Source organism: Cnephaeus nilssonii, assembly GCF_951640355.1.
Source record: "Cnephaeus nilssonii genome assembly, chromosome: 4".
Lineage (NCBI taxonomy): Eukaryota > Metazoa > Chordata > Mammalia > Chiroptera > Vespertilionidae > Cnephaeus > Cnephaeus nilssonii.
Window position 1 is genome coordinate 50,717,527 of NC_137075.1, and position 17,325 is coordinate 50,734,851.

The 17,325-nt window shown below is 43.2% G+C and overlaps 1 protein-coding gene across 6 annotated transcripts in view; it reads right to left on the reverse strand.

The window, feature by feature from the left end:
- The window catches only part of CEP152 (centrosomal protein 152), a 91,956-nt gene that overhangs the window by 49,993 nt on the left and 24,638 nt on the right, over window positions 1–17,325 (reverse strand). For all 6 annotated transcript variants that reach the window (XM_079768670.1, XM_079768666.1, XM_079768668.1 and 3 more), the window contains 4 exons: window positions 14,375–14,575; window positions 8,532–8,679; window positions 4,938–5,029; window positions 4,111–4,274 (listed from right to left, as the gene is read on the reverse strand). In XM_079768670.1, the coding sequence (XP_079624796.1) occupies window positions 4,111–4,274; window positions 4,938–5,029; window positions 8,532–8,679; window positions 14,375–14,575 (605 nt within the window). The remainder of the gene's footprint in view (window positions 1–4,110; window positions 4,275–4,937; window positions 5,030–8,531; window positions 8,680–14,374; window positions 14,576–17,325) is intronic.

A 17,325-nucleotide genomic window follows, 5' to 3' on the forward strand; every position in this document is an offset into this window, starting at 1 on the left:
CGAAGACCAACCATGGATAGATCAGTCAATGATACTATATCAACATTATTTCATTAATTGTAACAAAGTACTGTGCTGATGTAGGATGTTAATAGGGGAAAATGGGTGCAGAGTATACAAGAACTCTTTGTATTATACTAATTTTGTTTAAATCTAAAACTGTTCTAAAAGACTAACATTTATTTCTTTAAAAAGACATAAATAGTATCTGAGTTAAAATTTTTACTATTTTCAGTTTCAAATGATTCCAAAGGAAACATTAGTGTATAGGCTACGTGTACACACACTCATGCATACAGAGAGAGAATTAAGAACATATATAGTTTTAACATAATAAAAGGAGCTCCTTCCAATATGCTACAGACTTATCAATATACTGTTCATATGTGATATATATGTATCACAATGTATATATAGATCTCAGTGTGTGTGTGTGTATGTATGTGTGTGTGTGTGTGTATATATATATATGCCTGTATATATAGAACTCACCTATTTTAACCACTTCTATCTATATAGGAATAGAATATGTAAATATAATAGAAATAGACTTATATAAGAAATAGAATATAAAACATATTGAATGCATCTGTCCATGCTGTGAGACATGGTGAACTGACTTTAAGCAGAACACTTATTTTGCTCAGTTAACAAATTATGCATCCCTCATTTCTTTCCTTACTGACTGCTGACCACTGAAACAGCACATCATGTACTCCTGGAGGGAGCCAAGTCAGAGAGCAGAGAAAGTGCTTGCTAAAATAATTTTCTCGTCTTTCCCAAAAGGGAAAAAGTCAACGGGGGTGACCAGCCCTGCATAAGGCTCACTACTGAGCCCTGTGGAAGTTGGTTCCCCTGAATCCAAATAAACTGTAGTCCCTTGTGAAGCCTGCTGAGAAGACCAAAGGGAAAAGGCATTCCACTTGTTAAATGTTTATTATTTGAGCTTCGCAGCCAACTATAATAAGGGAGAGGAGAAGCCGTGTGCAAGCCACATGCAGATTTAGTTACTCAAATTCCATGAATGTGAAACAGAACACTGAGGCTAAACCCTTCACATTTACCAGGCGGTAGCTTGAGGGATGTAGTAGCTGGGGATAAAAGCTTGGAGCCGCTAATAATTGGGGCTGTGATTTGAAAGCAGCTCAAGTCAACAAAGAACAAAAATTCTCGACACTGGGAAAACCGTTGCTTCCTCTTGTTCTAATAATCACAGGCCAGCAGAGGAAAAGTACAAATCTTCTCTCCTATTACAACTCGCACGCCGATCTAAGAAAGAAAATATCTACTTTATCCTCTAAACTGAATTCTTATCTATTAAACTGTGGGTAGGTGGGATGACTGTAGCTGAACCTTTCTTCACATAGCCTGTGTTTCATTGAATTCGTCTCGCTGAGCCTCAATGGCTACCCACTGTGTGTTAGTTACTCTCCACTTTCCCAGTTGTACATGGCTGGTATTCCCTTTCCCACGACAGAGAGGTGGTCTCAGAATTATTATCTATGGGAATGGGCTTTAGATTACTAGAAGATTTTGGCTATGAGTATTACTGAAGTAGAAAGAGCAAAAGTAGAATACATTTTAGTAGACAGTGTGATGAAGTCAGTCTACTTGAAACTATATATTATATACAGATATATAACATATATATTATTATTATTTACCCAATTTCCAAGCTAATTATGGCATAAATTAAAGCAATAATATACTGGAAAGAAAGCTTTTCTGGCGTGAACTAAATATTTAAAATAAAAGACATAAAGAATGACGTTTAAGGCCAAATGGTTTGACTGTCATGTAAACACAGAACAACAGGTTTACGTGACAGTAAAGTTTGGGGTTCAAGTATTGGCTCTGCTGATAATGGTCCACTTTCTTGGGCAGAAGAGTTTAGCTCTTTGAGCTCTGATTTTCCCAATTCTAATGTGATTAGTGATAATGGATCTATTGCTTTTCTCAAGGTTGAGATGTGGATCAAGGACCTTTTATAAAGAATGTGTTGAGTAAGAAGTGGATTGATATAAGGTCTGATCAATGGTGTATTTTAACCAATCATCTATTAAATATTAATAGTAACACCTACCATTGATTAAGTGCCTCACGTGCTAGAACGTATTACAAAAGGTCCTTTTTATTCATTATCTGCTTTAATCCTCACTTGAACCCCCAAGATGTATCCTATAATCCACTTATAGAAAAAGCCTGATAAGAAAACAGGCTTAGAAAAGTTAAGAAACTTGCCCAAGGTCATAAAGCTACTAATAAATGGCAAAACTATTATTCAAAACAAAATCTGAATCATCTGGCATCAACAGGAAATGAGGCATTCACGGCAGTAAATTTTCCAGATGACATTTTAACTTTAAAATTTTGTGTAAATCTGTCTAAAAAATGTGACACATGCATCCTCTTGCACTTTAATTAACTAACCAAGCTGACAGCTTTCTTGGACAACCTGGGATCACGTGGATCAGCAGCTCCATCCAGCCCACTGTGCCCCCATAGACCTCTCCTTGCTGAGCTGTCTGGCTAACCCATGGCAGTGCCTTTCCCCACGCCTAGCCCCAGCTACTCTTCCATCAGATAACTCCGTGGTCGGCAAACTGCGGCTCGCGAGCCACACGCGGCTCTTTGGCCCCTTGAGTGTGGCTCTTCCACAAAATACCACGGCCTGGGTGAGTCTCTTTTGAAGAAGTGGCGTTAGAAGAAGTTTAAGTTTTAAAAATTTGGCTCTCAAAAGAAATTTCAATCGTTGTACTGTTGATATTTGGCTCTGTTGACTAATGAGTTTGCCGACCACTGAGATAACTCATGGGGGTACAAACAAATCCAAGTCAATAATGGCCCTGGCCTAAGAGCCTGACGGTGACTCCAACGAAATACACCACCTAATTTAGTTCTGTGGATTTTCTTCTTTGCTTTCTTACGGATTGTCGCTGTGGTCTTTGGAGACGACAGTCGCTAAAGACTGACCTCCAGATAAATGGGGCCTTACTAAACTAAAACATACTGTTTCACAGTATTTCCTGATCACTGGAGATTTCAATTTACTGAATCTCACCTTACAGTTCTAAAAACAAGATCCAGTACTAAAATACATAAGTTCTACAAGCTATTGTAGAGCAAACCCTTCGGGAGACTTATATGCTTGTATTTAGCTGCCTGATGCCTGAAACACAACAGGAAATGGACACTCCCACTAAACAATAATGATGGTAAACTCAGTCTTGAACTGGAAACCAGATGGTGCTGGTGTGGGCCAATGCACTCAAGAAAGGCTTTCCTTAGCCTGAATGCAGTCTCTTCCAGACAGGCACCGCTCATCTTTCCCCAGACCAACAGAGGGAAGGATAAGTACCCCTTTGTGCACTAAGCATGTCTCCCTCTCGCCACCAGATAGAATGTGAACCCCTGTGGGAAGGGAGTGCCTCTTGCTCATCTTCTGTACTCCACTCCCAGAGCCTTGCACCACACCTTCCAGAAAGCAAGTGCTTCACAAATGTGCATCCTCTCCGCCATTCATCTTTCAAGTGTTTAACGTAATGATTCCTAAATATACTCCCTCCTCTAACACCACATGTCCTCCCCCGTCAGTCCCAGGGAGGGACGATAACACAATCCCTTCCATAGGACTGCTAAAATAGCCGTGTTAAAAATCCCTATTTTAAGACAAAATCCCTATTTTAAAAGTAAGGCCACAGTAAGATTCCTAGGGAAAATGAATGCTTATTTTCTCATAGACTACTGATAAATGCCAGACGCCTGCCTTCAACAGTGTTAATATAATAAAAATAATATGCTTCGCCTTAATAGTAAAACAGATCCATAACCAACTGTAGAATTTACGTACTTTGTGTATTTTAGCTAGATTAGTCATTTTTTACCTTACTAAAACTGATGTGCCTATTGGTGCTGAAGTGAGCGCAATATCAGTTCTTGAGGTTTCTGTTCATTTTGATATCAGACATTTGCACTTCATCAGATATTACTAAAACATACTGCCCCACATTCAAGGACCCCTGGTCGCCTCATGCCCGGTGCCACTTGTTTACCAAGCCTCATCAGTATTATTAATGCAGACTCTTCCACAGTAAACTATTTTCTCCATACCTCTTAACTTTGGATTTTTCCCAATTGGCTTTTTTAATACCCAAATCCATGTATGATTCCGTGAGTTCTGCGTTTAATTCTCCTTCTGAGTCACTTGGAAGTATTCCTAGTCTTGCAGCAGATTCATAAAGAGAAATTTCAGCTTTTAGTTCTGTTAATTCTTCCTACAACACAAAATTACTGAAAGTTATTTTCATGACTTTTCTATAAGAAGGAATCAGGCATGCTGTGTATGCTTCAGATTCATTTTACTGGTCAAGAGGAGGCAGAAACGCTTCTTCAAATACACGTTAGCGCACGTTAAATATAACTTTACAAAGGCCAGCGCGGATCAGGTTTTCCAATAAACTGAATGGAGGAGCGAATACATGAGGAAGCACATGTAAGTAGCTCCTCTCACACTCTGTTCTCCTCCATGAAAAGTATCCCTGCAGCTGAGGTACCGGTGGCAGCACTTTTTGGCTCGCTAGACCGGGAGACAGAGTAGACTGGTTTCCCAGCAACGGCTGTCCTTTATAGGCTGCCAGTGGCGAAAAGGCAAACCGCCTCTTTCCAGTGGAGGTACCAGCAGGAAATGTCAGCGGCGCCGGAGGAGGGGGTGACGGCACCGCAGCGGCGCTGTAGGTTTCCCACGCCTGCAGGTAACCTTTTCTCTGGGGCACACACACAGACAGGCCCCGGGCTTGACTACCCAGCCGTGGGGGCGAGACTGAGAACAACTCTGATGGGCTGCGATGGAGATGGTGCACTGCCTCTCTGATGCAGAGAAATCCAAGGCGCAGAACGGTGATGTAATCCAGCCATCTCTTCCGAGGGGCCACGCTCACCTGCAAAGCCCTGTTCATGTTTTCGCTCATAGAATGTGCCTTCTGCGCTTGCTGCAGCTGGAGCCGGAGCTGAGCCACCTCCTGGACGGAGCCTAGGGGGGGAAGGGGCACAGAATACACCAAACGTAAATGGCCAAAGCACCTATGGGGAACAGAAGACATGAATCCACTGAGGCTACAGAAGGTGGGATTCTGCTTTATTACGTTTTATTATCTACTCAGGTGCATACAGGAATAGCCAGGGGGACCCAGAAGGCATAGGTCCAAGATGTAATATGGCTCCCCATATGTCTTTGGGAAGTTAAAAACATGGGCTACTCTGACCTTGCTGTGAATCAAATCACGTCTCCAACACCTGAACACTCCAGAAGTCCTTTAATAGGAGCATAACATTCCAACTCATAGAAAGCCAAAGTGAAAATTCCTTGGAACCCATTTCTGCCCTCTAATAAGAAAACTACATCTGGTTGCCTTCAGCTTCTTTCTAAATGTTTTTATTTCCGCCACCCTGACCTCCACAAGTGAAAGAAGCCTATTAGAATTATGCCTCTGGAACTTTAGTCACCTAGTATTGTAAATAAAACACGGGAGGTTCCCATTTAATTTTTTTCTTGTTTCTCTTATTCTTTTTTTAAAGTTTTTATTAATTTGAGAGAGGAAGGGAGAAGGATAGAGAGATAGATGCATCGATGAGACATCAACCCACGCACGCGCGCGCGCATACACACACACACACACACCCCGGAGATTGAGCCCACAACTCGGACACGTGCCCTGACCAGGAATGGAACCCAGACCCCCTGGTTCAACCACTGAGCCACACCCACATGGAGTCAAATGAGGTGGTGTGGGGGGAGGAGGATTCCATTTACAAGGAACTTTATTGGGTTTCCTCAAAAGAAAATGAGCATCTGGGAAATGTTTAAGCGAAGTAATGATGACATATTATGCAACTAAAAAAAAATCGTATTTTCAAATCCTTTAATGGCAAGGAAAAAGGCTCATAGTTTATGACATGGGAAACAAAAGAATACAAAACTAAACAGAGAGGGGAGACCTAAATAGACCATGGTCCAAATTTTGATCAAAACACACACATTTAGACAATCGTTGACATTAGTACTTTTGACTTGCTTTGTTTTGTTTTTTTAGAGAGTGGGAAAGGGAGAGAAAAGCATCGATGTGAAAGTGAAACATCAATCGGTTGCCCTTGCACATGCCCCAAATAGGGTTGGGGATCGAACCTGCAACCTAACTTTTTGGTGTTTTTTTATAAGAGAAAGCTTCTTTAGAAAGTTACAGAGGTAGATGATGTGAGCTTTAGAAGAACTGGGCTCAGGAAACCAGGCAGAGAGGCAAAAGAAGGGCCCTTGAAAATCAGGAGAAAGAAAGCAAAGTGCACTAAAAAGAAGACCCCCGTGGGCGTGCTCTAGGGAGCAAAAGAATGAGCTAGGTCCTCTGCCTTGAGGGTTTTAAAGGTGGGGAAGTTAGGGGAGCTCTTAGCGGCAGATCTCAACAGAATATTCATCAGCTTTCCAGGTGTGTCCTTTCAGGGCTGTGGTCTCCACTGATTGGTGGGCGCCAGGACAGGGGACCAGTAGTCATTGCAGCTGGTCCTGATGTCAGCCCTGGCATGCAACTGAGGCCTAACGTTATCTCTAAGGAGTTAGTGCTTAAGGGAGTGGTTGTGCAAGGGCCTGCATGGGAGTCGAATGAGGCCACTCTTCAGCCCTTTGTCCCTCCTCTAAGCGGGTCTACCACATGACTAGCGGCATGCCAGGGAAGGAAAAGTCAGGGGAGGGTCTGAACCACATGACCATCAATGTGAAGGATCAGGAAGTCTAAACCCATGACCAGAGACACTCCAGGGGAGGAAAGGTCACCCTGAGGCAGGTCCTTGTTTTCCTAGTTTTGCCCATTGCCAGGTACCTGGGGATTTCTGTCCAGGGGAACTTCTGTACCTGGCCCATCATCCTTGCTCTGCTCATGTCTACCACATTCCCCACTCCAGGGTCACGGCTCTGATTGACTTTTGCATAACCCACTCATATACCCATTGTACCAATAGTCAGAATTGACTTAACATGCCAAAGTGTAACTTTCATATATATGTTAATTAATAACCACTGAGCTATTTCCACAGCATGAAAAATAAAAATTTAATTATTATTGCCTTTTACTCTAATATCATTTTATAAAAATAAATAGGAAATCAAAAGACTGCTGAAACTAATGATAGGAAACATATTCTCAAACTTAATAGCATGGAGAACATAGGAGAAATCTTAAGCATGACAGCCCTGGATGGTGTGCTCAGTGGCTATAGTGTCTGTCCCTGCACCAAAGGGACATGAGTTCGAAATCGGATCAAGGGCACATAATGGGTTGCAGGTTCGATCCCTGGTCCCCCTCTTACCCCTTGCCCCCACCTCTGGGCACGTGCAGGAGGCAACCAATCAATGTGTCTCTCTCACATCAATGTTTCTTTCTCTCTCTCTCTCTCTCCCATCCCTCCTTCCCTTCCACTCTATAAAAATCAATGGAGCCTGCCTGGTGTGGTTCAGTGGTTGAACATTGACCTATAAACCAGGAGGTCACTGTTCAATTCCCAGTCGGGGCACATGCCCAGGTTGCGGGTTCGATCTCCAGTTTGGAGCGTGTAGGAGGCTTCTGACCAGGGCCCAGGCCAGAGGTAACCAACCGATGTGTTTCTGTCTTTCCCTCTCCCTTCCACTCTCTCTAAAAATCAATGGAAAAATTGGGTGAGGATTGATTAAAAAAAAAAAAAAAAAAGCATCACTGGCTTCAATTGACCAGGTAAGTGGCTATATTCCATTGTGAGAGGGAAAATAATTTAAAAAGTTATACAAAATGACAGAACTACATGATCAGTGATAAATTCTAAACAGCAAAATATAACAGGATTTCATATCATTTTTAGCTTTCAGAGATAGAATCTACATTATAACATGTAATTTATTATTCAATTTTTGAACATTCAGCTTTGGTACATTTTCAAAAGCAGGGAATTGTCTATGTGTGTGGCCTTCATTTCACTTGAAGGAAAGACATTCAAATGTCTACTGCAGTTACCTCTGTGCAGTAGAATTATTGGTTATTTTTATTTTCTACCTTATATTATCTGTGTTTTCCAAATTATCTACTAGTACTAAATATGCACTAGCTCTGACACATGTATAATAATGATGTTTAAAAAACTGTCACCAGCCCTAACCGGTTTGGCTCAGTGGATAGAGCGTCAACCTGCAGACTGAAGGGTCCCAGGTTCGATTCTGGTCAAGGGCATGTACCTTGGTTGCAGGCACATCCCCAGTAGGGGGCGTGCAGGAGGCAGCTGATCGATGTTTCTCTCTCATGGATGTTTCTAACTCTCTATCCCTCTCCCTTCCTCTCTGTAAAAAAAAATCAATAAAATGTATTTTTAAAAATAAATAAATAAATAATAAAAATAAATAAATAATTGTCACCAATGATCTTGTTTGTCTTTTCTGGGTCTTTATCATTCAAGGCTCCTATGTCCTCTCTGCATAGTATCCCAGCCTTCGGGGAGACCACAGTGCCTCAGACACCCACCTGAGTGCAATAAGTTGGCACACTGCGTTTGACTCTCTTCTAGACTTCTGGATAATCTGTTAATGATCTCCGTCTTTTCTAATTTGGTTGCTTCTTGATTCCTTTCCAGTTGTTTCACCTTATCTTTCAAATGACAGCAAATGTCTTCCTAAATAGAAAAAGTGTTCAAGAAGTCATTTTTATGATCCGTTATTAAGTATTAAACTATCAATTGTCATTCATGACTGGGTTTTAAGTCAACTATAAAATCATCACATGGCAACATCACCTCTTCTACAAGGGTAAGTGCACGGGGCTGGGAGTCAGGTGAACCAAGTCATGCGATCTTGGGTGAGTCATCAACTCCTCAGTCTGTTTTTTCTTTTGGAATTTCACTAACAAAGGTTGAATTCCATGATTTCTAAAGTGCCTTCTGCTCTACATTCACAAGATGCTGCTGTCCTAGAACTAGGTCCTATACAGGCCAAAGGAAAGGCAGTGCGTTCCTATTTGCCAGTGTAAGTGTCCGTAGACACAGGCAGGCCACTCTGACTCCGAAGCATGGAGTTTCTATCCCAAGACAGCAAGGACACAGATAAACACACAGAGCCTCGCTCGACTCTGGGCATCCAAAAGCTCATTCAGTTCTGAGCAGCCAAAAATAATCTCTCCGTTTTCTGAACGTCTTCTAAACTTGATCTGTTCCTCATGTTTTTCCTTCTACCTCTTACATGTCTTATTTCTCTTCAAAGTCTCCTTGCAGGTGCCTAAGCAGTGCCTTACACATAGTATTTACTACAAAAAAACAAACAAAACAAAAAAACCAACTTAAAAATAAATGACAAAGAACAACAAACAGGATGAATGTGTATACCTGTATGGGGATGTTTAAATATAGAGCATGTACACAATGTATTCAAGTTTCTTCAAAAAAAAATAAATGTATTTGGGAGTAGTGAGTCACGGGAGTGCCGAGCCCCTGTAGGGGAAATCATCACCTTTCATTCAAAAAGGGCTTTACAGGCTGAATTCCAAGCCAACGGAGCATGAGAAAGGCGGAGAGGTAAACTGGCTAAAGTTCCCGGGAAAAGCCTGAAGAAATGAATAGAAAGAGGAAAACCAAGAAAGGGCTTTAGAGCAGAAAGAAAGCATTGGGGGCCTGATCCATAGGAAAACCAAACGCCTAATAATGCCCTAAGGATACCACCCCAAAGCACACCCCATAAGGATACTGACAGTGCCCTTAAGCAGAGGAAAGGGACTCTGAAGTCTCCTGTTTTGGCTTAATTCATGTGAACTTTGTGTTCTAGTTCACAATGTAGCCATTTCTGCGTTAAATTTTTTCTTCTGAATTTGTGGGCAAAATGGAGCTCCTGGAAACTGTCCGTGTTTATCCAACTCTGCCAGCCTCTTGGCCACGCTGCCGATCCCCAGGCCAGCTCGGAAAGCAGGGCTCTCACGCACTGGAGTACCAGGGCAAGCACAGTGAGCGCCCTGGAGTCAATGACAGTGTGAACATGTGTGCAAGAGGGGGTGGGGAGACAACTAACGTTTACGAGCTGGGGAGGTCATAAGAGATTTACAAGAGACTGCAAACTGGGGTGTTTTGTGTGTGTGTGTGTGTGTGTGTGTGTGTTTAAAAGGTAGATATGAAAAAAATTGTAAACAAAAGGCAGACCATGGCGATAATTTGACTACACGCATCAATCAATTAAATCATGCTGTTTCCTGTTGACATGTTCAGGAAAACAGATTACACTCATAAACTGTGCAACTTAAACACCGAAAACAAATAACACAAAATGAATGGCTCCATCTTTTCCATGATTAGCTTGAGTGATGAGAACACTCAATTCAAGACAAAGACAGACATCTTTTAAGACTGAACGAGACAAGTGGGGTCATAAAAAGAGTAATAATCGCTGAGCCCATGGAAGCAAATAAAATTGAACAGATTTCTATGGCACAGCCAAAATAAGGATTAGGACACACACACACACTCACACACACACACACACACACACACACATCTGTGAGAGTCGCTCAGCCAATGAATGAGTTTAAATTTAATATAACGTTAAAAGAAAGGTAGGAAAGGGATCACGTGAAAATCATGACACAGAAATCTATACTGAAAGCTGAAGATTTCAAGATCAGAATGAAAAAAGGTTTTAGACCCTCAAGGAGATGGAGATCTTCCCGTGACACGTCCACCAATGGGAGGCGTACTTGGAGAGACAACCAGAGGTTCTAGGACGTGACACTGCCGTGCACTAGAGACACAGAGGCAGGGTAGAGGAGAGAATCTGGGAGACAGCTGGCCAGAAGCGAGTTCTGTCGCAGAGAAACACTCCGAGCTCCGAGCAGCTCGTCTGCTCTCATCTTCTCTGTCACGCGGGGAACCTAGAGAAGCTCAGCCAAAGTAAAGAGAACTGTTACAATGTGCTGTGACTGTGTACAGTCCTTCCCACCCAGAAAAGCTGGTGGCTGAAAGACAACAGTAAATTAACACTATAATTTCACAAGCCATGTATTTCTCAAAATATACTAGTTACAGAGACATTTTTAGAAAGCCCAACTGTCATATGTGGGATATGATGATCATAAACTGAGGAACAAAAATAGAGCCAGAGACAAATGGCAGGGGAGGGGGAGGTTAGAGAGCAACCAAAGGACTTGTATGCATACATATTAGCATACCCAATGGACACAGACACTGGGGTGGTGGGGGCTTGCCTGGGGTGGGAATGGCTCGGGGGTGGGGGGGGGTCAATCGGGGAAAAAGGAAACATATGTAAAACTTTAGACAATAAAAAAATAAATTAAAAAAAGAAAGCCCACTGTACCATGGATGGCTAAGTTAGGCAATCACCGTGTTGGATTTTGTCTTTCAAAATATATTTAAATATACATCAAGCTAGTTTACATCCTGATGTTTAGCTGTTGTTCAATAAAGGTTTGCTAAACAGGTGAAATAATGTAATTAATCTACAACTGCAGTCACTTCCCAGCAAGAATGTGTTTTTCATAAAGCGGTGATTTTTAAACTTCTGCAAGGGAGAAAAATCTGAAGAAGCTCCCGGGTCTTCTAAAAAAAACTGCATATGCTCACACCCAAAAGAAACTCCTCCCCAGTTTCAGAGGATTCATCGATGTCCCGGGGCCGAGTCCCGACTGCCTTAGAGGATGCCAGGGTAAGAATCGCTCTAACCAGGAATACTTACTCTGCGTGAGCATCTACTCTGTCAACACTGTGCACGTCAAACACACAGTACATGGGCAGAGTCATGGGTAAACTACATGAGAGCTGCTCAGAACCCAGACACTGGCGAACGTATTCAAGTTCATTTACTGAATTATCCAGTTATTTGTTCCTTGCTACTTACTTTCTAAGACTTGTTTTACTTTTCTTTGCAATCTGCTGAATAGAGTGTAGCAGATAAATGTTCACCCGAAAGGGAAATAAAATACAGCTTCCTCTTTAATAACTCTTATGAAGAAAAAGCAGGCAAGGGGTAAAATGCAGTATGTACGTATGGCTACCAGTTATGTAAGAAAATCTACATCGACCCTCTCCGTGTGGAACAGACTCAATGCATTTTCAGATGACAGGCAGGCATCGCCCTTGCTCCTGGTGGATTTTTACAGCACCTCTTGAGTCAATTTAGATTCTGAAATAATATAGACTGACCTTTCATTAAAAATACTACTGAGGCAACTGAGAGCAAATGGAGAGCACAAAGGGGCACCATAATGAAACACTCCCAGAAAGAAACAACGAGAAGCACTTTGGAATCAGCACTTTGCAAAACACAAAGGCCTATATCCGTGCTGTGCTGTGCTATGCTATTTAAGAACAACAACAAGCCCTAGCTGGTTTGGCTCAATGGATGGAGCGTCAGCCTGCGGACTGAAAGGTCCCAGGTTCGATTCCAGCCAAGGGCACTTGCCTGGGTTGCAGGCTCGATCCCCAGTGGGGGGCGTGCAGGAGGCAGCCAATCGATGATTCTCTCTCATCATTGATGTTTCTATCTATCTCTCCCTCTTCCTTCCTCTCTAAAATCAATAAAATATATATTAAAAAAAAAAAAGAATAACAACAAAACAGTCACAGAATGTAACCAAGGAAAAAACACCTTAATCAGCACCTTCAGTGTATGGTTCAAGGGTCTGAAGCCCATTCAGCAGAGTCAAGACTTTGTTCTCTGCTCCAGTCTAAGGTTCCTCTATGGACGGGGTCAGAGAATCGAGGATGGACTGGGCTCAGGAGCTGAACACACAGGAGTTCTCTCAGCCCTCCCTGTAACTGTGCCTAAGGCAGCAGAGAATGGAGACATCCTCAAGTAACCCACGATGCAAAAGCCGCCAGATTCCACTCCTCTCATCATCCAAGGAGGACCATTCTCCATGTCTAACCTTAATGCTATTCCCCACACACAGCCAAAGTTAACAAAACTATATTTCAAATTCCATTTGTTTATATATTATATAAAGTAAATTTTCAATAATTTGACATAGCATTTGTCTTTCCCCACCCCTATATATGCTCCACACTGGTCAAATTCATAATAAGTTTCTCTATAAAAAGAATAAAAACATATTTAGGAAAATGAACATAATAAAAACTCATGTAAATGTACATAAAACTAAAATAAAATGGTATACAAACAATTATTATTGCCAATAATGCATCTTATATAGCTCTATCTAAATAATGGAAAATGTTAGAGTCAGCTGTATAAATAAGAAATAAAAACCCAAATCAGAATGAATTTTAAGTGTAGTGGAATTTTCCATACCTTCACATCTTATTTTTCTTCTTCTCTTCCTTTGAGTTAAATTAGTTCTGAAACTGCATTAAGGAAAATGCGCTCTGAAGTTTTATTCACTGAAATGATTACCTTGAGTTTTGGAGCTCAAGCAACCTGACTCACCATCAGCTTACAACATCCTATTCCCTTTGGGGCTAAAGTAATAAAAACTGAAATAGGCTCAAGTCTCAAACCTCAATAATTTTAGATCGGACTACCTTCCCTCGTTGATTATGCTATTCTCAAAATGAACTCTTCTCTCAAGAACCATTTCTAGACAATCTTAATGATGGGCTGCTTACCAAATGCTGGGAGACCCGAGAAAGGTGTTCTAGTTCTTAAGCTCCCAGGACCAGCCCTCAAGTGCACGTCGTCTCCCAGCACACTCATTCCTTCCAGTCTGGATTTATTCCAGGACAATATGTATAAATACTCTACAAGTAAATGACTAGCACTGTGAGAATCCATCCTACCACAGGAAGGGTTTCCAAAATCATGCCTGCCTTAGGGAGTATGCATAAATAAAAAATCTTTGTCTTTAAAATTTTACTTACAATAAAAAAACCTACTGCAAACATCCAGAATCTATACTAATAAAAGAGAAACATGCAAATTGACCGTCACTTTGCGATGCCCACGAGCCAATCAGGAGTGAGTATGCAAATTACCCCAACAAAGATGGAGGCAGCCCCGCCGCCCAGCCGCTCCAGGCCTCTGGGCAGCACGCATGCAGGCGTGGAGCGGCCGGGCGGGGCGGGTCACCTGCTATGAGGGGGAGGGCGGGGGGTGGAGGGAGCTACAGGAGTGGCGCTCCGGCTGGAATGCAGACTGAAGGCTCCGGCCAGAGCGAAGACTCCGGCCAGAGCGAAGACCTGGGTTCCGGGTGCCGGAGGAAAACCGGTGCCAGCAGCCAGGGGAAGGAAGGCCTATTGCACGAGTCTAGTTTCTATATGAAGAACCTCTAGTTTCTATATGAAGAACCACAAAATGTCAGTTACACGACAGAACGGTTTTGCTTATTGATAACAGCTGCTCATTTGAAATCATCCCAACCTGTTCCTTAAGAGCAGCCACCGTAGCATCCAACTTGTTTTGTAAGGACAGCACTTGCTCCTCGTACTTGTTGGTAAGGCCCGCCACGATGCTCTCGTGCTGCTCCCGGGCGCGCTGGAGGGACTCGGAGTGATGCAGGTCCAGCAGCTGCTGCTTCAGGCTTTCCAGGGCCATTTCCGTCGTCCTGGACTTCTTAATCATCTAGCAGACACACGACAGCCACGTTTATGGTATGTGATTCTGTGCTCTCTTTATAAATGTTAACTCCCAAAATCAACCATGCTTTAATGACAGGAGAGAAGGGTCTCCCCATGGTGGCTCTGGTTCCTTAAGATTTCCCTGTCTGGGACCCACCAGGCCCATAGGGGCTGCAAACATTATTCACTGAGGAGAAAAAAAAACTAGAATTACCCGAGATGACAATGTGGGTACCAGACAAGGAACCTGCGGCTACTACACGGTCCCAGTGCAGTTTGCATTGCTCTGTGAGCCAAGTGTGGGGGGCAATCGATTGTTAGGTCACAGAAAAATGACAACTGTTTCTTGAAAGACTGATGAAACTTGTCAATGGCCACTTACTAAAAACACGGTTTTGAAAGCTATAATTATACAGTTACAAAATACTGGTAAGCTAAATACTGGCTCCCAAAAGATGTCCGTGTCCTAATTCCTGAAACTTATGAATACCGTATGTTACACGGCAAGAGAAAATTGAGGTTGCGGACTGAACTGAAGTTGCTAAACTGATGGCCTTAAAATAAGGAGATTGTCCCGGATTATCTGGCTGGGCCTAATGTATCCACATGGTCCTTACATGAGGAAAACTGAGGCAGAAAGGTCAGAACCAGTGACCTCTGGCTCTGAGGATGGAAATGGGCCATAAACCCTTTGCATGTAGCCTCTCAAGGCTAGAAAAAGCAAGAAAATGGATTCTCCCACTAATACTGTTGTAATTAGCTAGTTATTCATAATGGCAAAGAAGGCAAAGGGAGGCCAGACATTACAGACCTGTCATCTGGGCAGCTTCACCAGGAAGCTGCCACTTCACACTCCCCAGGGAACTGCTGGCCCGTTCCCTGCAGATTACTGGAGGAAGGGACTGAACAAAGGGAAGATGGGCACATGGGCAGTGAAGTTGGGGTGACCTAGGGAAGGTGCCATCAGTCAAACCTGGGAACAGAAATCACTGGACAAAGGAGGCAGGGCTACTGCAAGCCCGCAAACATTTGGGAATACATAATCCCCAGAGCTCTCTGTCTTGGCTCTTGGCTCTCTGGTCCCTTTGGCTTTGCTCCTGCCCATGTTCCCTCCATAGCCATGTGGCCCTGGGGACCCCATATGCAATGGACTGCTGGACTGCAGCTGGGAACACAAACTAAGCTGGTTTAATGCTGGACCGGACGCTGCTCCAACATGGGATGGAAACTCTGGGCAATGGCTTTAATTCTAGCCCTACTGGAGTCACAGCTACACTTCTTCTATGACGGGACAGAGGGAAATGGGACCTTGGAAACTCAGGGGTGTAACCCCACAGAAATAAAGCTTTCTACAATATCTCAGCTTCCCATGAGGACCTCCGGAAATTCTTATTCCAGTGGCACCCCAAGAAGCCCACTTCCCCCAGCAACTGGTGGGGACGAGGAGATCTCCCTACCGCTAATACCATAGAGCCTCCAAAAAGCAACACAGCCCTAGTCACACCTTACTTTTAGCCCCGTGAAACCCATGTCAGACGTCGGACCTCTGGAACTGTAAGATAATAATTTGTGTTGTTTTAAACCACTATGTTTTTGGTATTCTGTTATAACAGCAATAGGAAACCAAAACACCTGGTGATCCTGTCAGGTTTTTTTTATTTTATTCTTGTATTTATGCTACTTTATTTCTGGTAAATGCAATTTCTAATTCAGAAGATTACAAAGTTATAACCTTTTACTACATAAAAAGAAATTCAACTTTTTAATCTAATAACTTTATCAGTTTTCAAAACTTTTTTAAATACAAATAACCTACTGCAATATTGTGATTTCTAAGAAATATATATTTGGTCATTCAAATGACCAAGGTATTTGGTCCTCATCTGCAATCCCTGGCTCACAGCTCCCAAAACCCTGGCATTTCCTAAGTATTGAGAGTGATAAAATGTCTCTTGTTGCGTGAATGAGGTTGACTTTTCAACTGAGGATGGGGCTGGTTGTGTTGGAACTTTCAGTCCCATCCCCTGACCTCCAAGGTGGGGAGAGGGGCTAGAGGTTGAATTAATCGTAGGTGGCTGATTTTAATCAACCATGCGAGGCAATGAAGTCTCCATAAAAACCCAATCAGATAGGGTCCTCAGAGCTTCTGGGGTGGTGGACATGTGGAGATGCAGGGAGGGTGTACTCAAGAGGGCACGAAAGCTCCATGTCCTTTTCCCATACCCTGCTCCATGCCTCTCTTCCCCTGGCTGTTCCTGAGTTATATATCCTTTTATAATAAACCAACTAGAGGCCTGGTGCACAAAAATTCGTGCACGGGGTGGCGGGGGGTCCCTCAGCCTGGTCTGCACCCTCTGAGTCTGGGAGCCCTCGGGGGATATCCAACTGACGGCTTAGGCCCGCTCTCTATAGGGAGCAGGCCTAAGCCACAGTCTGGCCTCCCCCTGTAGGAAGCAACCAGCGGGCCAACCGGGCAGCCGGCCCCACTCCTCAATTGCCCCTCTGCTGCCGCCGCTCCCCGATCGCCATCCCCTCTCTCTGCCCGCTGGAACCTGCCTTGGCTGGCCTGGCGCCGCCCGCTCACCAGCCCCGCTCCCTGCCGACCAGTCGTTCTGCAGTTCGGTCGATTTGCATATTAGGCTTTTGTTATATAGGATGCTCTAGTAAGTAAAATGTTTTTCTGAGTTCTGTGAGCCTCTCTAGACAATTAATGGGATCCAAAGAGGGGGTCGAGGGAACCACTGATTTACAGCC